The sequence below is a fragment of the Carettochelys insculpta genome, chromosome 30 (genome assembly GCF_033958435.1).
Source record: "Carettochelys insculpta isolate YL-2023 chromosome 30, ASM3395843v1, whole genome shotgun sequence".
Taxonomy (NCBI): domain Eukaryota; kingdom Metazoa; phylum Chordata; order Testudines; family Carettochelyidae; genus Carettochelys; species Carettochelys insculpta.
Window position 1 is genome coordinate 16033223 of NC_134166.1, and position 14896 is coordinate 16048118.

The window sequence follows — 14896 nt, forward strand, 5'->3', positions numbered from 1 at the left end:
TGGGCCATTGATGATCTCAGGGAGACGGCCCCCTTCCAGCCAGTCTGGAAATTTGCAAACCAAACTGCTTTCTGAGAGTTGTTTTGTGAGTCCCAGACGCAGAATCCACATGAAGGAATCCCTGTTTATCCCTTACTGGCCCACCAGGCCCAAAGCTCCTTTGTCCTTCCACCTCCAACTACTGCCTCCCCATGGAATCAGAAGTGGAGTCCAGTATAAGAATATAAGTGTTTCCACCATCTGGAGATGGGGAATTGCTGGCGCTCTCCTGCATCCTACAGAGACTGACTGTGCAGCTGTTTTATTTGGTTCTTACAGAGCTGCTCACATTCCCTGATAGTTTTCACTTTACTTGCACCAACTTCCAATTCCTGAGAAACTTTTACACTGCCTGCTTTGGACCCTTCCAGAGCACAGCCAGTGGTTTCATACTCAGGCAGGTCCTGGCCATCAGGAGCTGAAACAAACTTCTCCCCAGGCAAAGGGCTGCTCTGGCTCTTACAGACAAGCACCTTTCCTGTTCACTTTCCTTCACCTTACTCCCATTTTCTGCAGTCCCCACAGATGGGTCAGGAAAAGTTTCAGGGAAATTCTCTTCCTTAAGAGCTTCCCCAAAACAACAACTCACCCCTGTCTGCCTCCACAGGGGCACTGCTCCCTTGAGCCACAACCAGCTCCTGGGTTTCACCTACACCCAGGATCACTTCTGGCCCATTAGGCAGATTCCCACGTAATCCCCCTCCAGGCAGACAGCCAGTACCACCGGACAGAAGGTTAGGATCCCTTTCCTCCCTTCTGCTACCAGCTCCTTTATTTCATCAGTTAGTGTAACTCCATTGCCCGTCTGTTCTTGTGTCCTGGCGAGAGGATGACTCTGGTAGGACAGAGTCCTCTCACCCCCTCCCAATAACACCTCACCATCAGGCAAAGAACAAGTACCAGAATCGTCTGGTCTCTGGGATTCCCTGATGATACTAACTGGATCAGACCGAGTTAAAGCATCATTCCCCCTGAGAGACAGAGGTAGGCCCACTTCCCATCTGGGCTTCAGCTGCCCTCAGATCCAGCTCTGGGATCTTGGCTCCATCTTGAGCCCCCACAGGCTCAGGCAAAGGATTCACTTCCCCAGAAGCACTTTTCTTGCACCAAGGACCAGTGTCCTTAGCAGGGATACCACTGCCCATCCCAGAGCCATTCCCTCTGCTCCAGCCCCCATGGCTGGATTCAGAGACACACCTGGAATGCTCTTTTCTGGTGGATCCTTCTCCAGCCACCCTAGGCTGGTGAATCCTCCTCAGACAATGGGCTAGTTTCCTCATTGGCACCTTTTCCAAACGCAGGCTCTGCTCTCTCCCCAGGCTGCTGCTGCTGTTCAACACAGACAGACAATGGGAGACACTCTCTCCTTTGTCCCAGCCCCCCGGCTGGTCTCCACACACACACAAGGTGAAGCAGCTTGTCTCACAGACAACTTGCCATTCCCAGTGGACAAGCTGCTTTTCTGCACAGACACACAGGCACCTTCCTCGGCCCAGGCCTGGAAAACTTTTCACAGGTCTGTCTTGGCCACTAGTAGATGATGGGTTGGAATCGCTCCTTCCCTCCTTGAGCTGCAGCAGGCCACTCGGTTCAGAGCTCCAGGCAGTCCAGGGTTCCCTGCCCCAATCCGGGCTCACCTCTGCAGGATTCTCCCCAGCCCTCAGCTCCGCCACTGCACATCCACGCTGCCTTGTCCAGCTTCTTTAATCTCAATTCGGTTTCCAGGTGCTGCCACTTCACAGCGGAGTTGCTCAGCGTGGTTGCAGGCTCTCAGGCTGATGCCCTCTGCACCCCACGATTCCTGGAAGAATCCCTTCAGTGTGCCAGGCTTCTTGCGGGTCACAAGCTGCCCGGGGTTAGGCTGTAGGCCCCTCCGCCCTCTGGGACCGACTCCAACAGACTCCCAGCGGAACCCCTTCTTCAGTGCGACACCCGCTCTCAGGGACCATGAGCACCCTGTCTTGGGAAGAACTCATTCAGCGTCAGCCTCCTCAGGGGTCACTTGTTCCTGGGGGTTGGGCTCTCGGCCCCTCCACCTTCTGGGACCGACTCCAACAGATTCCCAGGAGTAACCCCTCCTCGGGTGTGACACCCCCTCTCGAGGACCACGACCGCAGTTGCTTGGGTTCGGCCGCAGGCCCCTCCGCCTTGGGGAACTGCACCTCACTGCCCTTCAGCACACCTGGGTCTCGCAGGCCCCACTTCTTCCGGGGCCCCGGTCACTTACTGCTGGATGCTCCATCCTCGGGGTGCAGAACATCCCACTCCTGACACCAGTGTGATGGGGTTCTGGGGTCCCCCAAGCTCTGCACCCCGGCCGTAGGCAGGAGAGTCTCTCACTTAGCAGGAGAACAGCGGGTTTATTAGCCGACAGGACACAGCATCGTACAGAGGAGTCAGTGCAGCTGGCAGAGACAGCCAGTCCAATCCATGTTGGGGAGAGGAGGCCCCGAGGGGCCCCCAGAGCTGGGGCCTTGCCCCCTCCTTTGTCTTTCTCTCCCTCAGCCCAGACTAACTGCTTCCAACTCCCAGTTTCAATTCAAACCCCTCAGGCTCCACCTCCTCCTTTGTCTGCAGTACAAAGGTGTTACCTGGTCGTCAAGGTTACCCTCAGCAGGAGCCCCACACCCTCTGTGAGCCACTCACACACACACAGGTATCCCCCACTCCATCACAGCATCTTACAGACTAACAGATATTTTGGAGCATGAGCGTTCGTGGGCAAAGACCTGCTTCGTCAGATCATGCGTCTATAAGGTGCCACAGGACTTCTTGTTCTCAAAGATACAGACTAACACAGCTCCCTCTCTGATACTAGTGCAATTTGGAGTCCCGTACCTGAGGCAGTATGTCCTTCCTGGACTACTGATTTCAAAATACGCTTCTTATCACCTGGAAGATATTCCATTACAGACATCAGTTTTGCATAGTTGTCAAAGTTGTGGTTGGAAAGGTGTGCGGCATAATTAGCCATACATAATAACAGGGTGGAAGATGAGCACGCTTTTCATCCAAAAAAAGTCAAGTCCCTTAGCTTCCTCGTCAGACGTCGTAGATTTGCACTGGGGTGTCTTTAACCCCTGCTGTTACGACTTCACCACTAAAGACTTCAGCTGAGGGTGGCTGAACAAGAACTCCATGCCCTTCGACGGGACAAAGTACTTTTTATCCGCTCTCTTACTGGTTGCTCGAATTGAGGCGGGGGTCTGCCAAATATTGCCTGTAGCCTCTGTAATGGCGTCATCCAGTGGGATGGTTATCTTAGATGATATCAGGGGCCTCAGGCTTTTTACGAGCCTATGCTGTTTCTTGTGTACCTCTGCAACCTGTACGTCCTGTGCCTAGGCAAACCTCTTAAATTGCCTAAGGTCGTCAGGAGGGCATATGTCACCAGGGACAACTGCCTTGTCTGGGGATGATGAAGAGACGTTGGTTTGATAGGCCTCCCTCTGTTCCTCCACAATTTCTTCCAATTGTTCCTCTGTAGGTTGTGGGGGAGTGGTGAGCACTGCCTCTGAATGTTCCCTTGAAGAGGAAAATTGGTGTCTCTTTGGAGGTGGGGATGTAGAACGTCTGTACAAGAGATGTGATTCTGGAGCTCAGTCCCTGGATGTATGGCAATAATGTCCCCGATGATAGTCCTCGTGATGATACGAGCGCAGGTAATAGCAAAAGCCTGATCCCAGTGAGGACAAACAGGATCGCAAATTCCTTCTAGGAGTATGGTGGTGGAAGGAGTAGGGTAAATGAAACTGTCTTGATGATGGCGAAGATGAAGACACTTGACGGGAGTATTCGCCGGAGTGAGGTGGTTGGTGTAAAGTAGGCAATGGAGGCCTGAGAAAGGAGATGGAGGTCTAAGAAATGGTGATGGAGGCGTCAGAGGCCGCTCCAGTATAACTGGTTCCGGGAAAGAGTGAGGAGACAATGGTGATGACATGATGACCAGGTCAAGGGTTTGGTTTGTGCTTTCCCGGCTTGTTGAACGGTGGGCGTCAGAGGCTGAAGGGGAGGTGCCGAGAAGGCTGGTAACACTCAGTGCGTAGATCTTGGCGCAGAATCTGTCAGTGCTGTTGGTTTTGATGTTCTTGGTGCTGGCCTTGGTTCCGATGTTCTCAGTGTGGGTTCCGTAGGTACCGAGGTCTCTAGTATCACGGGCCTGTGTTCCAAGTCTTCCAGTGCTGATGTTATTCTTGGTGCCGGGGATGACTGTCTCGGTGCCGCCGTTTCTGCTGCCAGCTGCTTTGAGACGTGGGAACTTCTCCGTTCCGAGCTGTGTCTGTGCGCCTGGGCTGGAACCGCTGACTTCTGCTCTTTAGGCTGTTTGTCCCCGTTAGATGCAGAGCAATTGTGGCTCTCAGCCTCGCTCGGCCTGCTCAGAGGTAACACTGGCAAGGATTGACTAGGAGATGACCTCGTTTTCTCGTGGCCTGGTGAAGCCACTGAAGTCGCTTCGCACTTCTGAAGTAATGATGAACCCTCACAGGGTGTCAGCTCACCGCTCGTAGGCTAAAGAGCCTTGTCAAAGAGAATCATCTTCAGCCTCATCTCCCCGTCTGTCCGAGCCCTTGCAGTGAGCTTAGGGCAGGGAGGACATTTCTAAGGCACACGAGCCTCCCCAAGGCAGTGGATGCATTTGTTACCGCCATCAGAGGCCGGCAGGGCTTCGCCACATGACTCACCCTTTTTAAAGCCCACTGCTGGCATTGTCTCTCTCTTTCTCTTTTCTTTACAATGATCAACAAACAGTAATTAACAGTACTTAACTATGGTAAACAGGAGTTAACAGCCAGAAGAAAACCTCTAAGTAACTCTTAAAACCTGTTATGTAACTTCTCTCTCTCACTCCCCACCCTCCCCCGGCTCTTTTTTAAGATAATTATGTACAATAAAGAGTTTGAAACGTTCAAGAAGATAAAAGACAAGCTATTAACATGTGAGTTCACTTTTCTTTCAGGCGTGCCTTGCAGCACAAGCGTCGTCCGTCTGCAGCTGCTGGTGGTTGAGAGGAACTGGCGGGGACCAAACTGCGCATGTGATAAGGCGGGCAAAGGGCCTGGCGCTCCTGAACATGCGTGGTCTGACCAGCTATGGCTTGAAAACCTCCGAACTGTGGCGCCAGGACGGCCCCACCCACCATGCAGCACCCGCAGGGCCCCCCGAAGAAGAACGGGACTTTATTAAAACAAACCAGCAGAAATGGAGCACTTCAAAGACTAACAAAACGATCTCATCGGTGACGAGCTTTCATGGGACAGACCCACTTCTTCAGACAGGGGGTTTATGAGCTGGCAGAGGCCCAGCTCAGCACAGAGGTGTCAGTGCAGCCGGCAGAGCCAGTCAGTCCAACCCAGCCTGGGGAGAGGAGCCCGAGGGGTGCCCCAGCTACAGTCTAGCCCCACTCGGCCCAGGCTAACTGCCTTCCCACTATCCCTTCACTTTCTAACTGCCAGCCTGTGATTCAAACCCAGCCGGGCTCCTCCCCACTCTTCGCTCAGGCCCGGAGGTGTTACCTGCCGGCTTAGGTTATAGTCAGCCCAGCCGGGGTCATTCCCAGCCAGTGGGAGCTGCTCAGCCTGTCGCTCACACACATGCACCCCCCACTTCCCCTCACCCATGCACAGCTGGGCTTCTCTCCCCCAACTCACACTATCTCCTCCTCCCCCAAGCCATGCCCCATCAGGCCTCCACTGCAGCCAGCCTCGGGCGTGGGGCTGAGGCCTGGCCCAGAAACAGCCCAGCTCAGAGCAGAGTCAGGGACCTGGAGGCAGTGGGAGCCCTGAGCATGCTGGGGGCAGTGAGGGAGCCCATGAGGTCCAGGAGCGCAAGTGAGGGTTGTTGGGGGGCCAGGGGCTCACCACAGAGCTTGGGGGTGCCAGTGCGGGGGCAGCAGGGGCCCAGGGGTGCAAGTGGGGTGGGAATCCAGGGTGCCAGTTGAGGGGCAGGGGCCTGGCAGTGCCAGGGGAACCTGGGGGCCAGTGAGGGGAACCCACGGCACCAGTGGTGCCAGGAGCCTGGGGAGGCCGGGGACAGGGGGAGCCTGGAGCTGCAGGGGTGGGGAGGGCTGGGGGCTCACCGTGGGGCCGGGAAAGGGGCTCCGCTCGCAGGTCTCACGCCAGGACATGTTGAGGCTGCGCAGGAACTCCAGGTAGAAGGGGTGGCTGGTGTTGAGGATGGAGAAGCCCAGGACAGTGGCGTGATCGCCCAGGAGGCCATCCAAGTGCAGGGTGGGGAAGTCCTGCCGAGATCATCAGCACAACAGGTCAGCCCCAGTGAAGCGGCGGGAAGCAAAGCAGGGGGCACAGCAGGCAGGGGGGAGGGAGGGCACTGGGGCGCAGCAGGCGGGGGGGGCACCGGGGCACAGCAGGCGGTGGGGAGGGAGGGCACTGGGGCGCAGCAGGCAGGGGGGAGGGGGGGCACCGGGGCGCAGCAGGCGGGGGGGAGGGAGGGCACTGGGGCGCAGCAGGCAGGGGGGAGGGGGGGCACCGGGGCGCAGCAGGCGGGGGGGAGGGAGGGCACTGGGGCGCAGCAGGCGGTGGGGCCTGCACAGGCATTTCACCAGTGTGGCTGCTGATCTCAGCAGGGAAGCCTGGGGACAAAGGGTTCTCCAGGCATGGCCGGGAGCCAGCCAGTCCAAGGAGCTGAGTCAGGTCCAGCCCAGCTGGGAACAGCCCTGGGTTAGCCCAGCACCAACCAGCCCAGCCCCCACCACTGCAGGGGGGGTCCCTGGGGGAGGAGGGGGCTCACCATGGTGGTCAGGATGTACTTATAGAACGCGGACATCATGCCCAGCTCCGAGGCCTGCAAGAGAGGTGGAGAATCAGACCTGGCGCTGCGAGCTTCCCCCGGCAGTGCCCCCAGCAGGACTCTGGCGCTGCGAGCTTCCCCCAGCAGTGCCCCCGGCAGGACTCTGGCGCTGCGAGCTTCCCCCGGCAGTGCCCCCGGCAGGACTCTGGCGCTGCGAGCTTCCCCCGGCAGTGCCCCCAGCAGGGCCCTGGCGCTGCGAGCTTCCCCCGGCAGTGCCCCCAGCAGGACTCTGGCGCTGCGAGCTTCCCCCGGCAGTGCCCCCAGCAGGACCCTGGCGCTGCGAGTTTCCCCCCAGGCAGTGCCCCCAGAAGGACCCTGGCGCTGTGAGCTTCCCCCGGCAGTGCCTGGGCCCTCACCTTCTTGAGGATGAGGTAGGAGAGGGAGGCGTTGGCGTCGACGATGATGGTCGAAATTTTGTCGTCCCGAATCTCTTTCAGCAGCGGCGTTGGGTCATGGGCGTCGTCCAGCATCCGGATGGACAGCGTCTCCTTGGAAATGAGGAACTGGCGCACAAGCTCCTCCAATCGCAGCAGGCCTGGAGCGAGCAGGCAGGAAACAGCATCACAGCCTGCCCCACGGTGCCCCTGCTGCTCCCGCAGCCCCACAGCACCCCCAGCTGACCCCCACTCACACTCGGCCTTGGCACACAGGAGGCTGGCTGAGGGGTAGTTGAAGGACTGCAGGATGCGAGCCACAGCCAGGCTGAGGTCCTCGTTGCTGGGGTAGAGGCTCACAGAGGCAAAGCGCAGGTACTGCAGCTTGGGGGTCTCCTCGGGACCCACCTTGACATGGGGGATCTGGGCAGACAAGAGGAGTTGGGACCTGCTGGAGCCGTGGGGGTGGGAAACAGGGGCTGACGGGTGTGGGGAAGGGGCACAGGGCTCCCTGAGATTCCATGAGTCCCACCCCGACTTACCTCCTTCTCCCCACAGATGTGGCTGACCGTAGCTGCCGAGGCGGGGCTGGAGGCGGGGCCCAGCACTGACACCACCCCTTTGGGCAGAATCTGGCACACTGCAGGCAGAGAGTGTGTGTCCAGGCATGCCGGGCAGCTGGCCTTTTGCACACTCACCCTCGTGCACACCGCCACACCCTCACATGCAAGTGGGCCTGGGCTGGGGGGAACAGAGACCCCCGGGCTCCTGGAAAGCCCTGGGCTGGGGTGTCCGACAGGCCCAGGCTCTGGGCCTGCAGCACTTCTCCCCTTGGGACCTCACACAAACACCCCCCCGAGAAAGGGCTGTTGCACTGATGGGGGTTCCCTCGAGGCACCGTATGGGCCAAGCGTGGACACAACCACGAGTCCGTGGCACACGCAGCTGGCTGGGCGGCAGGGATCTCGCATTCTTTTCCCCTTTAGGCCAGGGACTCTCTCGTGCACTCACACTCCTCACACGGCAGTGCCATCGGAAAAGTGATGTTGGATTAACCACCCTCTTGCACCCTTCCCCTTGCACACGGCCGCCCGTTCAATGGGCTCAGCCCTTCATGTACCGAACGCTGGCACATGCAATGGCCCTGGCAGGCCGGTCCTGGCTTCCCCCTGCACACTCACCCCTGGATCTCACACATGTAGTGGTGTCAGTGATCTCAGGGGCCCTCCCTTGCACACTCAACTACCCGTGCCCGTCTCCTGGCGCGTGTCGCACACGTACTGGTGTCAGTGGTCTCGTACTGGCTGTCGCGCTGCAGCTCAAAGATCTCCACTTCCACGCGGGCCTTGGCGGGCACCTCAATGATGCTGTTGATGTGCTCCCGGGCCAGGGCCAGGGCCAGCCGCTCCCCGCGCCCACACACCGTCTGATCGTCCAGGATCGCAGCTGGGCGGGGGGCACAGAGCTGGGAGGGGGAATGGCTCCAGAGAGACCACAGACCCCTCCGCCCCCACCTCACCCCACAGCAGCCCGGCCACTGCCCGTCCCTCCCGCCCCGCAGCCCCGCCCCCACCTTGCCGACCGCAGCCCCGCCCCCCGCTGGGCTCCCGGGGCCGTACCCACGCGCAGGGACGACAGCACCTGCAGGCTCTGGCGGGCCAGGCTGGTCAGCAGCAGCAGCAGCAGCAGCAGCAGCGTGGGCATCTTCCACCCTCCTCATGGGGAAAGTCGCCGCGGCCCCAACTGCCACCTGCAGGGGGCGACAGAGAGCTGGGACAGCGCCCGGCACCCCCCACAGGCCCCACAGCGCCCCCCTGCTGAGCCTCCACACCCCACAGCGCCCCCCTGCAGATCCCCCACACCCCACAGCACCACCTGCAAAGCCCCCACGCCCCACAGCACCCCCCTGCTGAGCCCCCACACCCCACAGCGCCCCCCTGCAAAGCCCCCCCACAGCACCCCCTGCTGAGCCCCCACGCCCCACAGCGCCCCCTGCAGAGCCCCCACGCCCCACAGCACCACCCTGCTGAGCCCCCACGCCCCACAGCGCCCCCCTGCAGAGCCCACAGTGCCCCCCTGCAGAGCCCCCCTGCTGAGCCCCCACGCCCCACAGCACCCCCTGCTGAGCCCCCACAGGCCCCACAGCACCCCCCTGCTGAGCCCCCACACCCCACAGCGCCCCCTGCAGAGCCCCCACCCACAGCACCCCTTGCAGAGCCCCCACACCCCACAGCACCCTGCCACAGACCCCACAGTGCCCCCCTGCTGAGCCCCCGTGCCCCACAGTGTCCCCTCCAGAGCCTCCTGCCCCACAGCACCCACAGCACCCCCTGCAGAGCCCCCACACCGCCCCCCACAGGCCCCACAGTGCCCCCCTGTTGAGCCCCCACACCCCACAGTGCCCCCTCCAGAGCCCCCACCCCCCACAGCACCCCCCAAAGGCCCCACAGTGCCCCCCTGCTGAGCCACCATGCCCCACAGTGTCCCCTCCATAGTCCTCTGCCCCACAGCACACCCACAGGCCCCACAGCACCACTTCCAGAGTCCCCCACCCACAGCACCCCCACAGGCCCCACAGCATCCCCTGCAGAGCCCCACACCCCACAGTGCCCCCTCCAGAGCCCCCCACCCACAGCACCCCCACAGGCCCCACAGCACCCCCATGCTGAGCCCCCACACCCCACAGCACTCCCACAGGCCCCACCACACACCCCCCACTGAGCCCCCACACCCCACAGCACCCCCTACAGAGCCCCCCACCCACAGCACCCCTGCAGGCCCCACAGCACCCCCCTGCTGAGCCCCCACACCCCACAGTGCCCCCTCCAGAGCCCCCCACCCCACAGCACCCCCGCAGGCCCCCCAGCACGTCCCTACTGAGCCCCCATGCACCACAGCACCCCCCTCCAGAGCCCCCCACCCCACAGCACCCCTTCAGGCCCCCCAGAACCCCCCTGCTGAGCCTCCATTCCCCACAGTGCCCCCTCCAGAGCCCCCACCCCCCAGCGCCCCTGCAGACCCCACAGAACCCCTCTGCTGAGTCCCCACGCACCACAGCAGCCCCCCTCCAGAATCCCTCACCCCACGGCACCCCCCTGCAGCCCCCTGCCCTACAGCACCACCTGTAGGCCCCCACCCTACAATGCCCACTGGAGGCCACGAGCCCCTCAGCCCCACTGTGTCCCCTGCAGGTCCCCCGCCCCACAGCATCCCCTACTGGGCCCCTATGGGGAGGTGGGGTTTTATTTGCTGGGGGGGGGATGTCCGTTCTTTTGTTATGTGAAATAAGTTCTATTGTCCCATCACACCCCCAGCTGTGTGCCTCAGTTTCCCTGGGCACGGCCCCAATACCAGGGCAGATGTCACAGCCCCCTTCACTTCCCAATGGGAGCAGGGTGGGGTGTGGCCAGAAGAGCCCCGCCCCAAGCAGGAAAAAGGCCGGAGGAGAGAGGGGCCAGGAGGAGGCTGCTGGGGGGATCCAGGGCCCTGGCTCAGGGCCCCCTCTCCCCGGGATGGGTTGTACTGACAAGCCTGGGCTGGGCTGTGTCCCCAGCCCCTGAGAACCTGCCTGGGCTCCCTGGTGGCCACAAGACCCAGCTGCTGAGGGGCAGGGCCTGGTGACCCTCCAGTGCCCCCCACACTCTGCCCCACAACACCACCTGGCCAAGGGGTGAGGCTCCAGCAGCCCCTGGAGGGTCTGGGAGCAGACAGAGGCCCCCCCTCGCCTGCTGTGTGCCAAGGTAGCAGCTCCTGACCCACCTTCACCTTGAGCAGCCACTGGCTTGCTGGGGGAGGGGCACTGCCGGGGGAGGGGCCATGTGGGTGCATGATGGGCCGTGTCTTGGTGCCAGGGAGTTTGGGGGGCCTGGGGGTGGGGGGAGGGGATTGGACTTCCCCCAATTCATGGTCCAGGAATGGGAGTGGATGGGAATGCAGCACAGTCACGTGACCCCTACGCCCCTCCAGCTGCATGGGGGAGGGGCGGGAGAGGGGCGGGATCTTGGACAGCGTTGCCTGGAGACACCAGCTTCCTTTCTAGCCCTGTCCTGTTGCTGGGCAACAGTTACCAGCTGGTATAAAAGGTACCAACAGCTGAAGGGTGAGACATGGTTGCGAGCTTCCCCCCAGCAGTGTCCCCAGCAGGACCCTGGCGCTGCGAGCTTCCCCCCAGCAGTGTCCCCAGCAGGACCCTGGCGCTGCGAGCTTCCCCCCTGGCAGTGCCCCCAGCGGGACCCTGGCGCTGCGAGCTTCCCCCCTGGCAGTGCCCCCAGCAGGACCCTGGCGCTGCGAGCTTCCCCCGGCAGTGGCCCCATCTGTTAACTCTGCTCCCCTGAACCCTCAGCACTGCCATGGCCCCTGCTGTATACATGGCCCCAGCCCCCTCCACCCTCGCAAATCCAGCACTGCCACAGCCCTGTGTTCCCCCATCCCACTGTCGGGGAACCCCCAGCACTGGCAGGCACCCGCCTCACAGCCAGGTTCCCACAGGACCTTGGCACAGAGACAGGGCCCTGTCCTGCCGCCCAGGAGTGGGGACCCTGTGGGGAGCCCTGTCTCCCCAGCCCAACCGGGCCCCACGTGCCCTGAGCCTAGTGGGGACCAGAACCTCCCCGCCCCGCCCCGCCCCACCTCTGAGCCAGGCCCCGCCCCGTGTGCGCGGCAGCCGGCAGGGCCCCCGGGGGCTGCAGGGGTGGGGGGCCGGGGGAAGGCAGCATGTAGGGGATGACGGGGCTGGTGGGGGGCAGAGGGACTCGGGCCGGGCACCCCGGGGGGGTGGGTCTCCCGCTGAGACCCAGCGAACTCGAGTCACACAGGGAGCCCTGACCAGCCAGAAGGACCCAGAGCCCGGCCCGGCCCAGGCCCCCGCCCCCGGGGCCGGCGCCCCCTCCCGCTCAGAGCGAAGGCCGGGCCTCGGGGCCCCCGCGCCGAGCCGGGCCCTGCCCTGATGCGGGGCGGGGGGAGGGCGGCGAGGGCCAAACGGGCCCCATCCCCCCGCGCGCGGCCCCCGCACCCCGATCCCCCAACGCGCCCCCCCGCCGCACGGGCGCCTGCGCAGAGCTTCGGCACAGGCCACGCCAAAGTGCGGGGGGGCGCGGAGCAGCCCCGACCCCCCCCGGACCGGACCGGGTCGCAGCCAGACTCACGGGCTCCGTGCGCGGCGCGGGGGTCGCTCCGCAGGACAGGCCGGCGCGGGCCCCGGTCCGCCCCCCGGGGCGCCCTGGCAGCGGGGCAGGGGGCTCAGGCGTCGGCGCCCCGCGCTTGGCGGGGGGGCGGGGAGAACTGCCGGTAGAAGAGAAAACTGCCCATGTCCGCCGGGGGGGCGCCCCCGCCCCGGGGCCGGACCCCCCCGGCCTTTCCGGTGCCGAGGCTCCGCCGCGGGGGGCGATGCGGCGGGGGACGCGGGGCCTCACTCAGCCGAGGCCGGCGCAGCGCGGCGACGGTGGGGCGGGGGGGGCGGAGATGGAGCGGGGCGGAGAGAGGGGGAGGGGTGGGGGCGGGGGCAGAGGGGGATGGGGCGTGTCGGGGTGGGGAGACCCCCCCGCACAGCCGGTTCTCCCGCCCCCACGCCGAAGACGGGGCGGGCGGCGGGCGCTGCTGCGGATGGCTGTGGGGGGGGGGGGTCTCCTCTGCGAGAGCCGCTGCGGCGCTCGGCGGCGCCACTTGAATCCTGATGAGGCCCCGCAGCGCCCCGGCCTGGCGGGGGCGGGGGCGGGATCAGCGGGGGGCTCCCGGGGGTCGCTGGAGGCTCGCGGCAGGGCCGTCTGCGTGTGGCTTCGGTCGCCGCTCGCTCTGAGCTGCGGGGAAGTTCCAAACACTGATGGGATCCGACCCCTGGAGTGGGGCCAGGGCCACATTCGCGACAAGAAAGAGAAACCGAGATGGACAGATGCCCTCGGGCCACCGGGAGGACAGTGGGACTAGTGGTTAGAGCAGAGGGGGCTGGTGCATTCTCGGAGGGCACAGCTGGGACTGTAATGGAGGACTTGACTCCCCCTCCTTCTAGCCCAGGCTCAGCCCCTCCGTACCCAGCAGCTCCTTGGTAAATGTGAAAGGGGTGAGCAAAAGGAGAGATGCAGCCACCTCTGGGGCATGGCAGGGGTCTGGTTATACAGGGACACCGGTGTGAGGAAGTGGGGGGCTTGGCAGCTTCAGCAGGTTTGCCTGCAGAGGGGGGCACTCAGTGTCACTGGGTCCCTGATGTAACATGGGAGGGGACAGGGAGGTGGTTGTTACAGAACCAGCACAGAACTGGGGCCCCCGCCAGCAGCAGCTGGAGAAGAGAGACCCCAGAGACTGGTGCTTGGGCATCCGGCACACCGGGTGTGGGTAGCACAGCAGGGCCTGGCCCGTGGGAGGACAAGGGCTGTTTATTTGCCACTGAAATTTGGGACAGGAGGTGTCCCATGCTGGGTTTAGTGGAGAGGAAGGGCAGCAGGACAGACAAGGAGGAAACAGGCCTGGCTGCTGGGTTTGTGCCCTGACTCAGGCTCAGGAGCCTGGTTTGGGGGGTGGTCAGGAGTGTGTGTCAGAGGGCCTCATGCCATCTGAGGATCTCCCTACTAGCTTGATGCCTGACACTAGTGTGTCAGGGAGTGTGCACACCTCAGCCCCCCTAGTGTCAGGGTTTGCACACCTCAGCCCAGCCAGCGTGTTAGGGCATGTGTGCACCTCAGCTCCCCTCAGGTGCATGTCAGGCCCCCCACCCTACACCTCTATGCATCTGGTGCTGGTCCCCTAGGAAAACAGGGTGGGTCTGTCCTTACTGACTCCCTGGCCCAGGGTGCACAGACAGCTCAGTTGCATTGTATGCACCTTGCACTAGTACCTTGCCAGCAGATGTGTGCATTGCATGGGGGAGGCTGTAGTTCCCATGGAAGCTACAGTAGCAAGCTTACAGAGGAATGGGATTGTGCATGATACACTAGCATGCAGCAGTCTGCATGTGTGTGCATTGCACTAGCATGTGTGATGGGGACAGCCTGGCTGCATCACACCACATCAGGCCAGCGGTGTGTCCGGGAGGTTGGGCTGTGATAAGAGTAGTGAGGATGTTAGCACAAGGTGTGCATGTCACTGGCAGTTCAGCTCACCTGCCAAGAAGGGGCATTTTGGGGCACTGAAGAGTGAGGAGGACCCTGGCCTCAAGCCCCTGAGCTAACATGGGCACTGCTAGAACTGGTCCCTCACCCCACAGGCTCCTTAGCAAGCAGCTGTGCCTGGGAGTCCCCCACACTGCCTAGGCGACTCCTTGCCCCACCAGAGCACGCCAGAGGAGCTTCCAGCCCTCAAGGCCACCAGGAGCATGGAGAGACCGACAGCAAATCCCCATCCCTGGGGTGGCGCTGAGCAGGGACAAATGAGGCCAGATGTCCCCACAGGGGTCAGTGCGGGAGCTGGGCAGGGGGTCATGTGGAACATCCGCTGGCACCTCACGCTGCAGATGAGTGTCGAGGTGGTGTGTTCCCGCAGCTTGTGCCAGCGCAGGAGAAGCTGAGCGAGAGCCAGGAGGCAGCTGTTGGCACTGTGGAGGAGTTAGCTGTTGCATAAGGGCATCAGGGTGTCACCAGAGGCTGCACCAGTGCCAGAGACGGTTGGTGACGACACCAGCCACTCAAGGGACAGTGGAGAGCTGAGTGTCTGGGCGTGGGGTCACTCGGTTGCACCAGGGCAAGGGA

General features: G+C 62.7%; 1 protein-coding gene across 6 annotated transcripts in view; it reads right to left on the minus strand.

The window, feature by feature from the left end:
- The window catches only part of GRIK5 (glutamate ionotropic receptor kainate type subunit 5), a 52148-nt gene extending 39484 nt beyond the window's left edge, over positions 1-12664 (minus strand). For all 6 annotated transcript variants that reach the window (XR_012642853.1, XM_074980654.1, XM_074980653.1 and 3 more), the window contains exons 1-8: positions 12365-12664; positions 8840-8970; positions 8502-8666; positions 7763-7860; positions 7478-7643; positions 7203-7381; positions 6787-6840; positions 6116-6277 (exon numbers count right to left, since the gene is read on the minus strand). Coding sequence is in view for 5 of the 6 variants with exons in the window: in XM_074980654.1 (XP_074836755.1) it covers positions 6116-6277; positions 6787-6840; positions 7203-7381; positions 7478-7643; positions 7763-7860; positions 8502-8666; positions 8840-8924 (909 nt within the window). In the remaining variant the exon portion in view is untranslated. The remainder of the gene's footprint in view (positions 1-6115; positions 6278-6786; positions 6841-7202; positions 7382-7477; positions 7644-7762; positions 7861-8501; positions 8667-8839; positions 8971-12364) is intronic.
- Between the last annotated feature and the right edge of the window lie 2232 nt (positions 12665-14896).